This window comes from Salminus brasiliensis, chromosome 23 (genome assembly GCF_030463535.1).
Source record: "Salminus brasiliensis chromosome 23, fSalBra1.hap2, whole genome shotgun sequence".
Taxonomy (NCBI): domain Eukaryota; kingdom Metazoa; phylum Chordata; class Actinopteri; order Characiformes; family Bryconidae; genus Salminus; species Salminus brasiliensis.
In genome coordinates this window covers 28283956-28299627 of record NC_132900.1, presented here as the reverse complement: position 1 = coordinate 28299627, position 15672 = coordinate 28283956, and the positions used below count along the sequence as shown (strand labels likewise).

General features: G+C 42.4%; 3 protein-coding genes across 4 annotated transcripts in view; 1 reads left to right on the top strand and 2 right to left on the bottom strand.

Annotated features, from left to right (window-relative positions):
- Window positions 1-3039: 3039 nt before the first annotated feature.
- mplkip (M-phase specific PLK1 interacting protein) lies at window positions 3040-5193 on the top strand. The gene is made up of 2 exons (XM_072668878.1): window positions 3040-3726; window positions 4054-5193. The coding sequence occupies exons 1-2, from the start codon at window positions 3355-3357 to the stop codon at window positions 4252-4254; spliced, it is 573 nt and encodes a 190-aa protein (XP_072524979.1). The 5' UTR covers window positions 3040-3354; the 3' UTR covers window positions 4255-5193.
- A 182-nt stretch (window positions 5194-5375) lies between these two features.
- On the bottom strand, window positions 5376-12537 carry ralab (v-ral simian leukemia viral oncogene homolog Ab (ras related)). 2 transcript variants are annotated; one of them, XM_072668409.1, is made up of 5 exons: window positions 12084-12537; window positions 9131-9295; window positions 8832-9040; window positions 8351-8525; window positions 5376-8247 (listed from the first exon to the last, which is right to left on the bottom strand). In XM_072668409.1, the coding sequence occupies exons 2-5, from the start codon at window positions 9242-9244 to the stop codon at window positions 8125-8127; spliced, it is 621 nt and encodes a 206-aa protein (XP_072524510.1). In that variant the 5' UTR covers window positions 9245-9295; window positions 12084-12537; the 3' UTR covers window positions 5376-8124. The 2 variants fall into 2 exon arrangements, with proteins under 2 accessions (XP_072524510.1, XP_072524509.1); XM_072668408.1 differs by having other exon boundaries at window positions 12377-12537.
- Window positions 12538-13612: 1075 nt separating this feature from the next.
- Window positions 13613-15672, bottom strand: part of c23h7orf25 (chromosome 23 C7orf25 homolog) — a 3410-nt gene continuing 1350 nt past the window's right edge. Inside the window, exon 2 of the mRNA XM_072668880.1 lies at window positions 13613-15672. This exon is cut by the window's right edge and continues 168 nt beyond it. Within this exon, the coding sequence (XP_072524981.1) occupies window positions 14508-15672 (1165 nt within the window). The 3' untranslated portion in view covers window positions 13613-14507.

Here is a 15672-nt window from a genome sequence, read left to right as displayed (position 1 = left end):
AGACCTCGTCTATAATGAATTGATTACTAATAAACAGAGGTGATGTCAATGGGGAACAATTCGGAGCAGCGAGTCTATGACCCCCCCGTTTCTCTCCGTGTGTGTGGGCTTCTCTGTTTATCCTCTTCCAAACTTGCTCTGGTGGCAAATCAAGTGTTTTGGAACACAGAGTTGTGCTGCCAGACATGAGTTACCCTATCTAACCTACTGTGATTAGGGGATATTGAGGCTATATATATATACACGGCACAAAGTCAGTCCAATAACGTCAGTGTGTCCTAACAACAAATCACTGGGCGCATGTTAGTGGACACAGCCTATCATCTTCAAATCCACCTACTTATATGATCTTTTTCCCAAAGCTACTTTCTCTTAGCTACTTGTCAGTTTGCCAACTGATAACCTTGCATCCCTCTATAAGTTGCTTGAGGATCTTTTGAAGGTTCTTCAATTTGAAACTGTGGAGGAACATCTTATGGTGCTTTGACGAACCTTCAGGAAAAGGTTCCTCCACAGTGCCAAATCAATAAATCCCCTAAAGGTTCCTCAAGAAACTTAGACTTTTAACAGTGAGGTTGGGGAAATGGAGAAGAAAGAATCATCTTCAAGTACAAAGATGTTTACTTTTGTGAAATTACATTAAGGAAATTAAGGAAAAGCAAAAGTACTAATGATTTAGAAAATCCACAAACCCACACGTCCAAAGGTTCAGATTCAGTCAGAGCTTTTTCTGATTCTCACCAGCCATGTCATCGCAAACATGTTCAATGATGGGGTTCTTCATTAAAAGCAGTCGTAGTATTTAGAACCATTACACATCAAAGAACTATCTGAATGCTTAAAAGGCAATTTGCCTTGTTAAAGGACTTTTTATTTTGTAGATGCTTTTGAACCAACAGAGCGAAATTAGTCTAAAGGGAACTGAGACAATGGATCAGAGTTCATATACTGCACTTAAGAAGAAGTAACATGTAAATGTAAATCATCTAAAAATACTCAACAAAATTAGAATCTGAATTATATTTATGGTAAAGGTGCACATATTTGTCACTGTACAGCAAAATGTGTCCTCCACATTTAACCCATCTGTGGTAGTGAACACACACACACACACACACACACACACACACACACCCAGAGCGGTGGGCAGCCAACTCCAGCGCCCGGGGAGCAGAGAGGGTAAAGGGCCTTGCTCAAGGGTCCAACAGTGACAGCTTGCCAAGCCCGGGAATCGAACCCACAACCCTGTTATCAATAACCCGGTGCTCTAACCACTGAACCACCACTGCCCCAATAATTAATACAAATTAACCTGGTTCATTCCCAAAACTACCTGTTTAAATTAAAATAGTCAACAGCCCTTGAAATGTAACAGTTGAAGGTTTAGCCTCAGTTTATGTCGACCCAGATATAGTATTGCTGAAATTTATTAACGCAGCTACTTAGTTTATAATTGGAGTAAACCAACAGTCTGACTGATAGACACCTGGGGATGAATTATTGCTCTACTAAAACACAGCACAACCAAGTCAAGTCAAGAGGGTTTTTATTGTCATTTCAACTACGTACAGAATACACAGTGAAACGAAACAGCCGGCCAGGACTGTGGTGCCTACAGTGCATACAGAACACAAGTGCAACACAGTACAGACAGACAATACAGACAAAGAATAATAAATCAATTTGGGGTAGTGTGCACATTATGCAGTGTTCAATAAATATTGAGTCCAGTGAGGTAGTATAGTTGCAGAAACACGATGGTTACAGAGGTTTTATTGACTAATCTGAGTCACGCAGTTGTTTCAGTGCATTAAATTAAAGCTTTAAGGTGTGAACGAGTGCATGGATGGGAGTATCGATGAGGGATTCCACTGTGGCTATGAGGTGTTGATGGGTTGGGAATCATTCAGTGATGGCTTTCTCAGTCTTCCACAGTCTCGGTCTTAACTTTGGCTAGGCCTGGGCAATTCATCAAAACTGACTTTCATCACCACTAACCGAATGAATCTCGCTCATATCATTTATAGTTTTCTTGTGTTATCTCCTAATAACTATACCACTGTGTGTGTATGTTTATGTACTGTCCTGTTAAAAACATACTACCCCACATGTAGTCAAGTGATTCTACTCTGTACAGTTTGCAACATGCAGCCTTATCAACATATTTGTTCATTAGTCGTTAATGAGGTAAACTGTTTGTAAACTGTATTGATTTAAGGTTATATTGTCCAGCACTAGCCGTGGCTAATCTCGATAAAATACCTAGCTGGCACTGTTTATTGATTTATTGTCAATACATCTCCAAAACAGTCCAAAATGAACAAAATATATTTCACAAAAAAAAAACATAAATAAATAAAAATAGCCTGATTAAGATATATTCATTCAATGGTCACATTTAATGCTATAGTATGATTTTGCTAATTAAAATGGCTTAAATCTGTTTCCACATCAATAGCACACTTGTCAATTTGATATAAAATCAATATTTGTAAAGAAAAGTGATTTATTTGTTGTTTAACCTTAAAAACAATGTAGTGGCATAAAGAAAAGAAAGTCTATCAAGTATAATAGTTGCCAAGTCACACAATATAAATAAGTTTTAAATGATTTAAACCTTTAAAAAATATATATTATATTATATTTTTAAATCTTTTGTTTAAGTCACATTCGACTGGATAGATTGTTTAAACCTTTAACAGATGGTGGGTTTGCTTTTGCTTCTAGGGGACTGGTCTAAGCAGACGTTGGGATTTGGGGATTTTTTGCTTGACCTGGCAACCCTGCAGTACTTAGATGCAGTTCACCACCGCTTGAACTTCAGTGGAGTTCGGGGCTCTTTTAAGAGCAGATGAATTTCACCGTCGGTGTTGTCTTGTCGTATTAGAGTCACATTTTAATAGATATCCATTAAAAATTAATTCGCTAAAAATCCGGAGACAAAACCGGAACAAAACAGCCAGCACTGAGGGGAAGCTGCTCTCCGGAACGGAGTTGCGCCAGGTTTGTGTTTACGTCGGACTCAATTGGTCGTCGTACGTCTTGCTGTGGTAGCGTAGCCGTTTAGCTTCTTGGATAAATACAAGGAAAAACGCTTAAACCGCGGAAAGTTAGCAGATAAAGTAACTTTGCTTTGAATATGGTTCGGATTTAAGTCCTCGAACCGAATCTGCGGCCTGCTGAGGGGAGGCGGAGTCGACTGTTTACCTGCTAGCTACATTTAAACGAGGACGCGCGCGCGAGTATTTAGCTAGCTAGCGTTAGCCAAGTAGCTAGTGGCGGATTCACACTTAGCGAAGCTCTCGCGTATTTCGGTATTTCCCCGTTCGCTGTTTGGGTATTTCGGCAGATCAGATGCAGAGGCCTTATTTTCGACACCCGTATCCTGGACCGGGCCCGAGAGCGGGCGGGTTTCGCAGCCCTCCGCCGGCTATGGAGAGGGGGGCCGGTATGCTCCCCTCGCCGCCGTGGGCCTTCCAAAACCCGCCTCCTCCGTTCGGTCCCAGGTACGGAGGCTACGGCGGCTCTCCAAACACGCCGCCCAGGGACTTTAGTGCTGGCAGAGGCGGCAGTAACGGCAAATACAGCGGCGGCAAATCTCCCGGTCACACGCCCCGCAGGCCGAACGGCGGCGGCGGCGGCGGCGGTGGTGGTGTCCGCGGTGGCACCCCACACCGACACTCGCCTTATTACCACAGCCCAGGGCAGCACGGCGGGTCTTTTCAGGTAGACACATCGAGTTTTGCTTTATTTTTTCTCCAGTTGCTAAATATATATATTTATATTTTTTTTAAAAATGGGTCAGAAGTTTACGTACATTTTACGGTCCACCTTAAATAGCGCAGTTTAGTTCTGCGCCACTTAAGGTGGACCGGGATCATTCAAAATGAGGAGCTTCAGCCTCGCAGTGTGTTCTGCTTTATTAACTAATGTAGCAGCATGATGTGTAGTCCTTTACACACTGACCTCATATGTAATGTTTTGGCCTGGACAGTATTAGGCTTCAGTATTGATTGTGATCTATATTTTTACATTACTAATTGTCTCCTAAAGGGCTCACCGCGGACATCCACACCGTTTGGCAGGGAGAGAGGGGGAAATGATACGGACAAGTATTACAAACCGTCTATGCTTCAAGATCCGTGGGCTAACCTCCAGCCTATTTCAGTCACAGACACCCAGTCCAAATGCAGCACCCAGCAAGCCACAAACACAGGCAGGAAAGGGAGGTACTACAGCTCGAACTCGAACTGAATCTGTTTTAAAACTAGTCATGGTCACAGTGACGACAAGGGCAGACCCGTTCCAGCTGTTTGTCTTTTATTATTATTATTATTATTATTATTTAGCAGGGCGGACTCTGCACTTGGGTCCTGGAGTGAAAGCAGTGGCAACGTGGACTTGACAATAGCAATAACTCTTGCAAAGCTGCTCCAGCTTTTTAAAATTTTTTATACAGCGGCCTGTTTGTATACTGAGAGACATTCTACTGTACTTTTATATTTTACCATGATTTGGACTATCAGAGTAAGGCTACTGTTGCTAGAGTCACTGGCAGCAGTTAGTTGGACCTCATTTTTTGTTCTTCAGCTCCAGTGGAGTTGGATCACAGTGCAGTGTTTATTTATATATAAATATATATATAAAAGGATGAAAAATGAGGCTTGGACATCAGCCTACCTCTGAACACGCACACTTCCTATATTGTACCAGCAAGCATTTTTTATTTTTAATTTTATCTTGACTTCGTCAAATATTTTCTTGTTATATAAAGCGGACGATGTGGACTGACGTTGAACTATGTAAACATGGGGCCAACAGAAGCCCATGCGTTCAAAATTTTGTTTGATAATTAAAAATTTGGCATTATTTTTTCTTTTTACATACTCAGGATTTTCTAAAAGCTAAAGTACCTCAATTAGATGCCACAGATTCAAAGAGGAGAAAATATTTTTTTTCTGATGCATTGTTCAGTTTAAAGTCATTGTAGAGACATGTGATGTTTTTTTTTGTTTTATCCCTCCTTTTGTTCAGTTTCTCAGATTAGCAGACTGTCAGCAAATGTGGCATGCCACATTAAGTTGTGCTATAGCTGTTTTAGTTCTATATATTTCAATGTTGACCCCGATTTATTCTGTTTTCCTGTCATAAATGTAATTGTAACTACAGCAGTAATGTAAAATCCAATCAAAACCCCATGGCTCTTTTTTGAAACTTTTTTTTTCCTTTTTGAACTCTAGTAGCAGTAATGCGATTTTTTTTTTTTATTATTCTGTAAAAAAAAAAAAACATCCATCTTAAGTGACAGGTAAGTTCATTACAAGAATTGGACCAGTACATAAGAACAACTTCCGGCACTGAAAAATATAAAAATCTTAGGTTTTCTCTGTACGCTTTATTGAACAGAACAGTACAAAGTAAATACCAAAAGGCATCAGCTGAGTGTCAAGTTTCAGCTTCATTACCCCAAGGCACTGCAATCATGTCAATCAGCCGCATTAGGTAGTAAACAGACCCTCCTCCATTGCGTGGTTAAAGGAATACTTTATACAGAACTGCTAATGTTAGCATGAACACCCCCCCCCCCCCCTTCCCCCATAATGCTGTTTAGCCATTTCAGATCAGTCAACCATCATTATTAGCAAAGCGAGCAATATGGGTAATTTTAAATAAAGTCCTTTATAAAAGGTGCATAGATATGCAATTAAATAACAGGAGATGCAGTAGCTAAGTGTTCAGTTATGAAGGTTTCCAAGGGCATGTACATTTTACATACACCAGTTCAAAACCTGCTCAGACAATAGAAACAATCTTGCAAATCAAACAAAGTGCCAGTTCCCTGCAATGGTTTAACAGCCTCAAGAGCTCATAAACGCAAAGCAACGCTGAAACCAATGTCATGCTAATGAACTTTTTCCATTTTGTGTTAATTTCAGGTTTTACAAACCTTAATCTTAGTCAGATAGTGTCTTTTGATCAGTTGTTTGTATAGGATCATATTTTGATCTCCTGAGGCGTCTTTTAAAATGAATTTAAAGCTAATGTGTCTTGTTCATTCATAACGATATGTCAATTCTGATCATTGCTAGCAGCTTAAGCAAACTCAAATGCATCAAAATAGTAGATTCCAAAACAGAACAGTCAAGCTTATGCAATGGTGTACATCATTAACAAACAAGTTAAATCCAGTCCATGTCCATGGATATTATGAATATGTGAATATCAAATTAAGTGCAGGATCAAACCTCAGTGTTATTTAAAGTATTTACATGAATCGACATTCATTTTTTTAAACTAGTGCTACTAACCTGGACATTTCTGTGTAATTCTGGCTTTAGCAGTCAGTGATTGGTTTCTTTTGTTCTAGACAATTTCTATTTCTCAACATGTTTAAAACGATCAATTAAAGTTGAAGATTTGCAGGCGTCAAACTTGGAGATTACATGAGAAAACGAGTGTTTCTACAGCTCATGCATTAAAAGAATAATTAAAGATGACACATTTGGTACCTGCTTATTTAGTTAACCTATGAGATGCTAGGCTAACATTGCTAACAAACGCTAAATTTGAATGCCAACGTTTTTAGCTAAAATGTTGAAGTAGGTGACAGTCTAATGTCTGAGGTTTGTTAGCAAAGTTAGCCTAGCATTTTCCATTGTGAACTAAAGAAGCATCATCCGATATCAAATGTCTTGGCTGAGCAACTGCATCTGGGCTAAAAAAAATAAAATGAATCAGGTCATTAAATTCTTAGCCGAACTATTCCTTTAAACTCTGTGGCGGTAGTGTTATATGGTCTGTCTCTTGTAACCAAAGGCCATATTCTCACATGAATGTGCTCCCTACATGTTAACTCGCTCTTTGAATGTGGTGGGATGTTAGCAGAAAGGCTTCTCTGGTTGCCTAAAACAAATGTGTTTCGTATGATATTCGGCAAAGAATCTCTTTACACCTGGGCACTTCATCTGTCTTGAGATGCATTTGAGCCATGTTATAGCAGTGTCTCCGAAACATATTCTACAACCCCAACAGCAGTGATAACTGGCCATGGAACGAGAGAACAGCAAACAGATTTCAGTCTGACTAACCGGAGACACATTTGACTACGGAGTGTAAATGCGTGTGGATAGCATCTGGATTACAAGCCAGATACTAGTCACAACTTCTAAAGACTAAAACTACTACTAAAGTTGATTCTGAGTAGAACATACAAAAGATGGATAAAAGCCCTACCATTTCCTTTCAAATATCACACATGCTTCTGATCCGCAAAATATGTTTATAGTAACTTAATGTGTAGCTTTTAAGTGAAATTTCATCACTAAAATGTTGTATTTTAAAAAGCAGCAAATGTCTTTACTGGCAAGAATGCCAACCTTCTCTCGCAGGATGTGATCTCAGACTCTTCTCGTTAAATTTCAGTTACCATTTTTCTTTGTTGGTTAGTTTTTAAGTAGAGGGAAATCAGACAGTTTGGGACCTCTTGAGCTCTGGAACTGGAATTAGGCACCCCAGTTTAGAAAGTAGAACTTTTATATTTAAAAGGCACTTGATTTAATCAGCAGTTGATGTGTGTCGTCACTATTTCTCAACCACTGATTCATTACAAGCTGACTTATCTTTGTAACATCAGCCTTTGGTGCTCAGCCATACTAAAGTGTGTCTGAAATGTAAAGGGCCCAAGTTGATGAGGGACTATTGTATAAGGACCATGAGCAGACTAAGCATCCAGATGCCTAAAATGCTGTTTAGTGTTTAGACTCCTACTTCAGAGTTGTCATGGGAGAACAAGGCCCTCTGTTTCCTTGAATTTCAAAAACTACAATCATATGCAACACATATGCAGCAGTGCCACATTAGATGGCCTATATACAGTACATTTAAATGTTAAAGTGAAATGGCTTGATAGCATTTTTATGCTTACGATTCATTCAGTGTCTCAAGCAGCATCGTTGTTTAAAACTGTCCTTGTTGCTGATGCCTTTCTTTTCAGCAAGTTAATGACTCTCACTACCTCATGAGAAGAAGAAAAAATAAATAAGAAGCTGATTACACATGTAGAAGCCTTGAGGAAAGCAAACGGGGCTCAGAAAGAGTTGGTGTCGGCACGTACAGACATAGTCGTTATAAAATGCAACATCTCTCTCGAATCCTCTTCACCAAACTTGTCCTCTTCTTTTTCCCATTCTTTTCTTTGCCATCCTCCATTTTCCTAGCTCTGATTTGTCGCATAAGGTCAAAAAACACCTGGAACAAATCAAGAATGAATGATGTACTGACAGCTAGTTTAACTACAATATCAGAAACTACCGTGATGCAGGTGGTTGGTGTGTGTGTGTGTGTGTTGTACCTTGTCCACGTTGGCACGGGTTTTGGCTGAGGTCTCCACGTAGCTGACCTCCCACTGATTGGCTCGGGCCTTTGCCTCCTCCACTCCCACCTGTCGCCGGTCTTCCAGATCTGATTTATTTCCAACCAGCAGGAAAGGCACGTTCTCATCCTCCTTAACCCGGAGAATCTGCTCTCTGACACAGACAAAGACTACCTTGTAGCAGCAGTTTCACAAACCAGTTCTAAGTGTTGCAGATTGACCAGTTCAGCTATGCTGGTGGCTGGAACAGATAAAAAAGGGTCACTGTAGCGGTTCTTGAGGACTGGTTGTGAAATAAATACTAATTAGCCATTCAGTAGCCACGGAAAAGCTGATGGTTTGGTAGGAATGGGCCGAGATTCTGTCTAAGTATTCTATTATCACTGGTTTCAGCAGGAGCTTAGTTATTAATGTTTTGCCACATTATATTTATCACAGCTTTGAAGTATTTTCCCCTAACCTGAAGTCAGCTGTTGCAGCGAAAGACTCTGACTCTGTGATTGAGAACACACAGAGAAATCCTTCTCCACTGCGGAAGTAGTTGTCTCGAATTGCAGCATAGTCTTCCTGACCAGCTGTGTCCAATATGTCAATCTGGACCTCCTCTCCGTCCAGGACCACTTTTTTCCTGTAGCTGTCAGCCTTAGTGGGCTCGTAGTCCTCCACAAACTGAGGGGACAGAGAGACAAGAACTTGTTAGCTTGTGTGCAGTGCTCTATGGGGTCAGACAACATGAAGCTAATATCACTGCTAACTTACCTCGTCATACATGAACTGTAAAGTCAGCGCAGATTTGCCCACTCCACCACTGCCCACCATAATCACTTTGTGCAGGGCCAGGGAGTTCTGTCCCTTGGGTTTATTGGTCGCCATCTCTCAAATTCCAAGCCAACAGGAATGGAGAACAGGCAGTGTGAGGTCAACCTAGGTATGGAAAAACAACCCAAGTTATTTCAGTGTACCTTAAACACAAGTGCACAGCGCACAGAAACGCACAAACGCCTTAAAACGCATCTTGGCTACTATCACAGGATCAGGACGCTAACGCCCCACTCTCTCCCTCGCTTGTTGCGTCAGGCTCTAAACAAAAGAGCTTCTCTATGGAGCTAGAACTGAATTCATCTGTTCACCCGGACAATGACATCATGGCCTTGTGGAACTAAAACTGAGAACATGCCAGTCCTGTCAGTTCTGTTATTACAGAAGCACTACCAGTCTGCTATCTTTCATCGTATGTGGAATTATTGAATAGTAAAAACCACCACAAGCAGCCATGACATAGCATAAAAAAATGCAAGTTTAATATAGTACAAGTCCTCCTTGCACCACTAAAACAGCTCTGACGGGTTGGTGCATGGACCCCACAAGACCTCTGAACAGGCAACAGGAATGTTCTCCATCATTTAACCATGAAAATCAATCTCACAGTCCCTCTATATCAAAACAGGCAACTAACCATCACTACTTTGAAACTGCAGCTTGGATGGTGGTAAAAGTCCCTTTTGTTCAATCATCAATGTGCCAAGGTCAGAAGAACAGGGACAAGCCAAGCAGAGAGCTGACAAGTGTGTCTAATCCAAACAACAATACCAGCTTAATAAAAGTAACATTATGCCAAAATGCAGTGTGGTTGACCAGGAATTTCTCAGCCTCATTTTTAAGAGCATTGTAGACATTGCTCCATTAGACATGTTCAAACCCCTTCTCCAGTGAACGATGTAAGTAGGACGGTGTCATCTGGTAGGCCTCACCATTTTCCAAAATACTGTCTGTATCTCTTCACAAGCATAGGATATGTTCTAATGCATATTCCAGTTGTTCAATCATTTGTTATTTTACTCAGCTGCCGGAGGCAATGTCCTACGCATTGTGAAAGGTGAAGCCAACTGGAAAACATCCTGCTGGGCGTTTTTCATTTTAGAGACCGAATGCTTTGGGTTCAGGTTTTCTAAATGAGGCATGAGTTACAATCCTAGAATACACAGTAATGTATTAAAAGAGGAGTTTCTTACAGACAAACTTGTGAGCCATTACTACTAAACTGGTTTTCACAAAACTGGTCAAAGCCCATAAATCAACCGTAGTAGTCGGGAACTTTGTTTGCACTAATTTCTTTCCAATGAGAGAAAAAAAAAACAACAAACAACAAACAACCCTGTTGGGGTAAGGATCATTTAGTAGTCATTGTTTCACACACTGCACTGCACTAAATCCAATTACACAGACCTAATTAAGCTCTGTGTAACGAAACAGACAGTTGGTCAGTGTTCTTTAAGGTTCCCCTTGTTCTGAAGGTACTTTAAACCATCACTCTGACGTCATGAAATCCTTTAGGAGACTCACGAAGGAAGGACATCACCAGCCCTTCATAGCCACCATGAAGTGTGTAATCACCACCTCCATCACAGGTCACCACACCACACATCACAAAGTGCAGCACATCATCAGATCTAAAGAGAAGACCACTGGTGTTCGTCTGCCACACCTCCAGAACCAGGGAAAATCATCGCTGATTCATCACATCCTAACCCTCTCCTGTTTCAGCCCTGACCTTTAGGCAGGTGCTTCAGGCTGAAGGGGTTTAAAACAGCACAGACTGGATGCATATATATGAGAGAGAGAGAGAGAAATTAAGCACGGTGAGCTTTTTGGACGTATGGTTTCATTCACCACCACTGTGAACAGTACTGGCTTGGGTTCTCTAAAATGGCCCATGTTACCTCAAACCACTATGAAAACCTTTTTTTAATCTTAATTGAATTATATAGAAAGCTTCCAAAACTAAATCAAAGAAATTCCCATTGTTTTAAATCCCAGACCCAAACCTAACCTTGGTCTTCAACCCAACTGTAACACAGTTCAGAATAAACTGAATGTCACCATTCAGTTTGTAAACCATCTGTAGACCATCTAATGGTGGCGATCCAAAACAAAGAGGGCCATGCTTTTCTTGAGTTTGACTACTCTTCCCATCTCTGATGTTCTCCAAAAACATCTCTACACTTGCTAGATCCCCCATCTGCTGGGAATACAACTCCTGCAACTGTGTTTTCTCTTCTTTTTTAATGAATGAACATGACTACACCTAACATATCTCCTAGAGCTGGTGAACTGGTCTACCAGTGGATCTCTATTTCCATTACCATGGGAGTCCCCAGAGCCAGCATGTTGTTGTTGTTGTTGTTGTTTAGGGTGTGGTGACGGATATGCACAGCCCTGGTCCAACCTAAACTCTAAAAAAAATCCTGCAGAAAATACTCAAGACAAGAAACTGACACCGGTTTCATTTCATACAGCTTGTTGGGCCAAGTCAGGGTACTGTAGCTAGGTAGATACCTACCTACAGAAGGTGGAGATGCTTTAGCTAGATAAAATGCTAGCTAAAGCTTCTCCACCAAGCCTTGGGTTGTTGTTATGACTGGAGAAGGAATAGAAAACTATAAGTTAGGTTACAAATAATTGCTGTTATTCTCCACACTGATGGCTGGCTGGCTGGCTGGCTGGCTGGCTGGCTGGCTACCCACCTGAACAGTCGAGCTGTCAAGCAAAGCAAGAACTGAACACCTCCACCACCAGGACCAGTAGATGTAGTAGTAGATGTAGTAGTAGTTTAGCTTCATTACACATCAACTTAAACAGAATAGTCCATCTGTTAGTGCTCCCAACTTCAGCACTTCTCAACCCCAGTGTTAGCTATAGCTAGCTTACTCACCAGATTCAAGCTCCGGTCTTCTTCAGCTCGTAGGCTTAACGTGGTTAGCTAGCTTGCTAACGCTAGATAGCTAGCTAGCTAGCTACACCCGTGTAAATACCCAGAGGAGAGTTTTGAGAGTGCTGTAGCTACTTTATATGTAGGTTAGGCTATTTTACTATATATAAAAATAATAATAAAAATAGCCACTACGTTTAAAATCTCAGGCTAGTATTAAGTTAGCTAGCTAACGCTACGCTGGCTAAGCTAGCTAGCCACCTCTAGCTCAGCAGACCTCGCTACTTTCGACTTACTGAAACTAAGGAAACTAAAGCCAGCGCGATTCCAGCCGCATCTCCGTCCTCTCATCACTCCAGACCCTCAGACAGCCGAGCTAGTGAACCGTCTCAGCGGATATCTGCCTCCCACTTTTTCCGCTCTCCACCAGCGGCAAGTTTGGCATCTTGTTTTGGAGCTGCCCTCTTTCGGGTGACGTCATGAGCCCATGACAACAAATTGCCTCAGAGGGCTCCCAGTTGGAGGGTTGGAGGGTTGGGGGGTACCCAGAGTTTCCCTGGGAGGCTCTGAACTCATCCAGCACCCCTCCCTCCCTGCCTTGGTAAGACGTCTTAAATGATGACCAGTTGCCTGGGAGAAGGTGCCAGGTTTCAGATCAGGGTCAGAAATTAGGGCCAGGTCCAGCAGTTGTGTAAGACGTCTTGCGCGTAATTGGTGCCGGTGTCAGCTCTGTCAGTAACCCTGACTTCATCTCCCATTTATACATGTGCAATTACCGCCACACTTAAAGCGGCACTCTGGTCAAAGCCAAGCGCTTATCTGCGCCGGTCTCTGTGGTAAACATGCCTGCTGAGCTCGTACCGTCATACGTAGTGACCTCTGAAGGGGGAACTTTTCCATTTTAATAACCGATCAAGGCCCTTTTGATGATGTATTGTGAAGGTGGGCGGAGCTTTTGGAAAACTTCAAGGGTGGTGGAGGGTTTAATAGGCTGTTTGATATTAGGCTCACTTGGCTATTCCACACCATTCTGTCCACCTTTTTAACAACGGGAGACGGGCCTCTTTGTTTATTTTGTGTAGAATATCAACAGGTCATCTGGTTGTGTAGAATATCTACATCAGGTCCACTGATGTAGATTTTTTTAATGTTTTGTCTTTTTGGCCTTCAACCCACCAAATACATTATACCTTGGGTGCAAAAAGAGAAAGTTTGGACAGCCCTGGAAAAATATACAGCAGGTAACCCTACATTTTGATGTCTAGTTTAGTGTGGTTATATTTGCAAAAACCCAAATAACAAAGACAGGCTTTAAACACAGTGTCAAACCACAGGATTCTAAATTTGACCAGAATTTGATTATTTCAATGAATAATTAAACAGGTTTTCATGACGGGCCTTTAAGATCTTTCACAGCAATACCTCGTAAAACATGAGTATTAAAAAGCTCTTGTTCTTCATAAACCAACAGCTATACAGGCCAATGAGAAACCGAGCAACGACAAGCAGTCAAGCAAGACATTTTATGGGTGTTTATTTTTTAACTTGGCTTTTCTTTCGCAAAAGAAAAAAGGTCCAGCATAGTGCATCTTCCACATCTGAGCAAACAGGTTAGAAACCAAAATCTGAAAAGAGAAATCAAATGAGGTTTTCCTGATGACAGGTAGCCACGGGATACAGTATCCATGGTCCTGGTAGACAGCATATATATATATATATATATATCTATATGTATAATCTCTCTTAACATACACATGTGGCATTTGGTATATTCATCCATGCTGGCTAGAGTTGAGGCACTGAGCTCATAGAAACAGAGATTATACACTATAGCTCATGCTGCCTACATTAGCAGCTGGATGTGCAACTGGTGTACAACTGTATGACAATGCCTCTTGCAAGTGTTTCCTTTTACAGCTTAGAATATAATGGGGCTTTGCATCTCTTGCATTTAAAGTGCTGTTGCACGCGGTAATGCAGGTGGTTCCAAACCCTGGTCCTGAAGTACAACCAAAAAAAGAACACCACTGAAGTATTTATTTAAGCCTGTCCAAAAGGACAACCTTAAACCTTTTGGTTTACAGTATCCTAGTACTGAGGACTCCCATGCTCTCTCTGCGCAGCTTGGTTTTCTCTACTCTTAACACACCTGGCCCAGCACATGAAAAGCTGGTTAATTAGGAAAAGGGGAAATCCACCAATTTCTCAAAATCTCTGCATCATTTAACCATCAAGTCTGATGTGAAATGTGCAACTTTTGCAACATCAGTGGTATTCCCCTTTAGAAAGCTGAAGTAGGTGTGCTAAGTGAAGGAAAGCACTAAATAAATAAGCATAATGTGAAGTCCCCAGTACTGCCCTGGGAGTTCCCCAAGACCAGCATTGGGAATCACCACCGTTCCAATGCCTTTCATTCACTTCCTCCACTCATATTGGCGTGGCTCTCCATTCCTTTCCCTCCGTCAGAGCGCGAGGTTGATGGATGAACACGCTGTAGCGCACCCCCTGGTTAGCGGCTGCACGCACAAACCCACTGTTGGCGGTCATGGTGACAGCTCGCAGAGAGTCCCCAGTCCCGAAGATCGTGAGTGACCTGCGGTTCACCTTGGAGCTGGTGACCAGTCGCTCTGTGCGCTCTGAGGGCTGGTCAGGCACTACGGTCAGTCTGGCAAGAAGCTCCTCGGCACGGGTTTTTTCTCCAGGCCCACCTAGCGTGTCCAGGATAACACGGAAGTCATGAACTGCAGAATGACAGGCGAACAGCTCCTTGCCCTTCATGAACTCCTCGAGCTTGGGCAGGACCTTCTCCTGCCTCTCCTGAGCGGCCTGCTCCGTCAGCACCTGCTCTCTGAAGGTGTAGTGGCAGTTCCCGTGGCTTAGAGAGGACACGTACGTGATTAGCGTGGTGATGTCCAGGTTGGCTCGGTTGCAGACGTCCACCTTGACTTCGGTGGGGAACGCCAAGCTGGCCACAATCGTATCTCGGTCCACACGGGTGTGCATGATGTCTGAATCTTCATCATCACTGTCCTCATCTTCTTCTACAGCAATGTTCTCTGCTTCCTGCTCATCTTCTCCTGAATCGCCATCATCCTCACCTTCATCTTCCTCATCCTCCTCTCCTTGCTCATCATCCTCTCCCACTCCGACCACAGTGTTTACGGCGACGATGTCACCCCTCACAGAAATGCCCATCTCTCTGAGCCTGTCGGCCATGGGGCTGGAGACACCGTTGTAGAAGGCGAAGATTATGTGGGGGTTGCTGTATTGGACAGGCTGCTGGCGGCTGGCCTCCAGAAAGTCTTCAGCCTGATGGATCACGCTTTTGTCCCCGTACTGGCCCCGGCCCTGCCAGATGTTGTGCAAAGCCTCCGCCTTGCGTCCAATAGCCTTAACCCATGTGTGTCCAGCATTGGCCACCACATCCACTACCAACGTCTGCTTGTGTCCATCAGGGCCCTCATAAGCAAACACATGCAAAACGCTCACAACATTTTCCAGGCTCTCTGCCGACTCGACGATAGCTCTCAAATGCGTAAGGTTGGTGCTCTGCAGGTGAGACTCTTTGATTACGACTTTACCAGCTTCTACT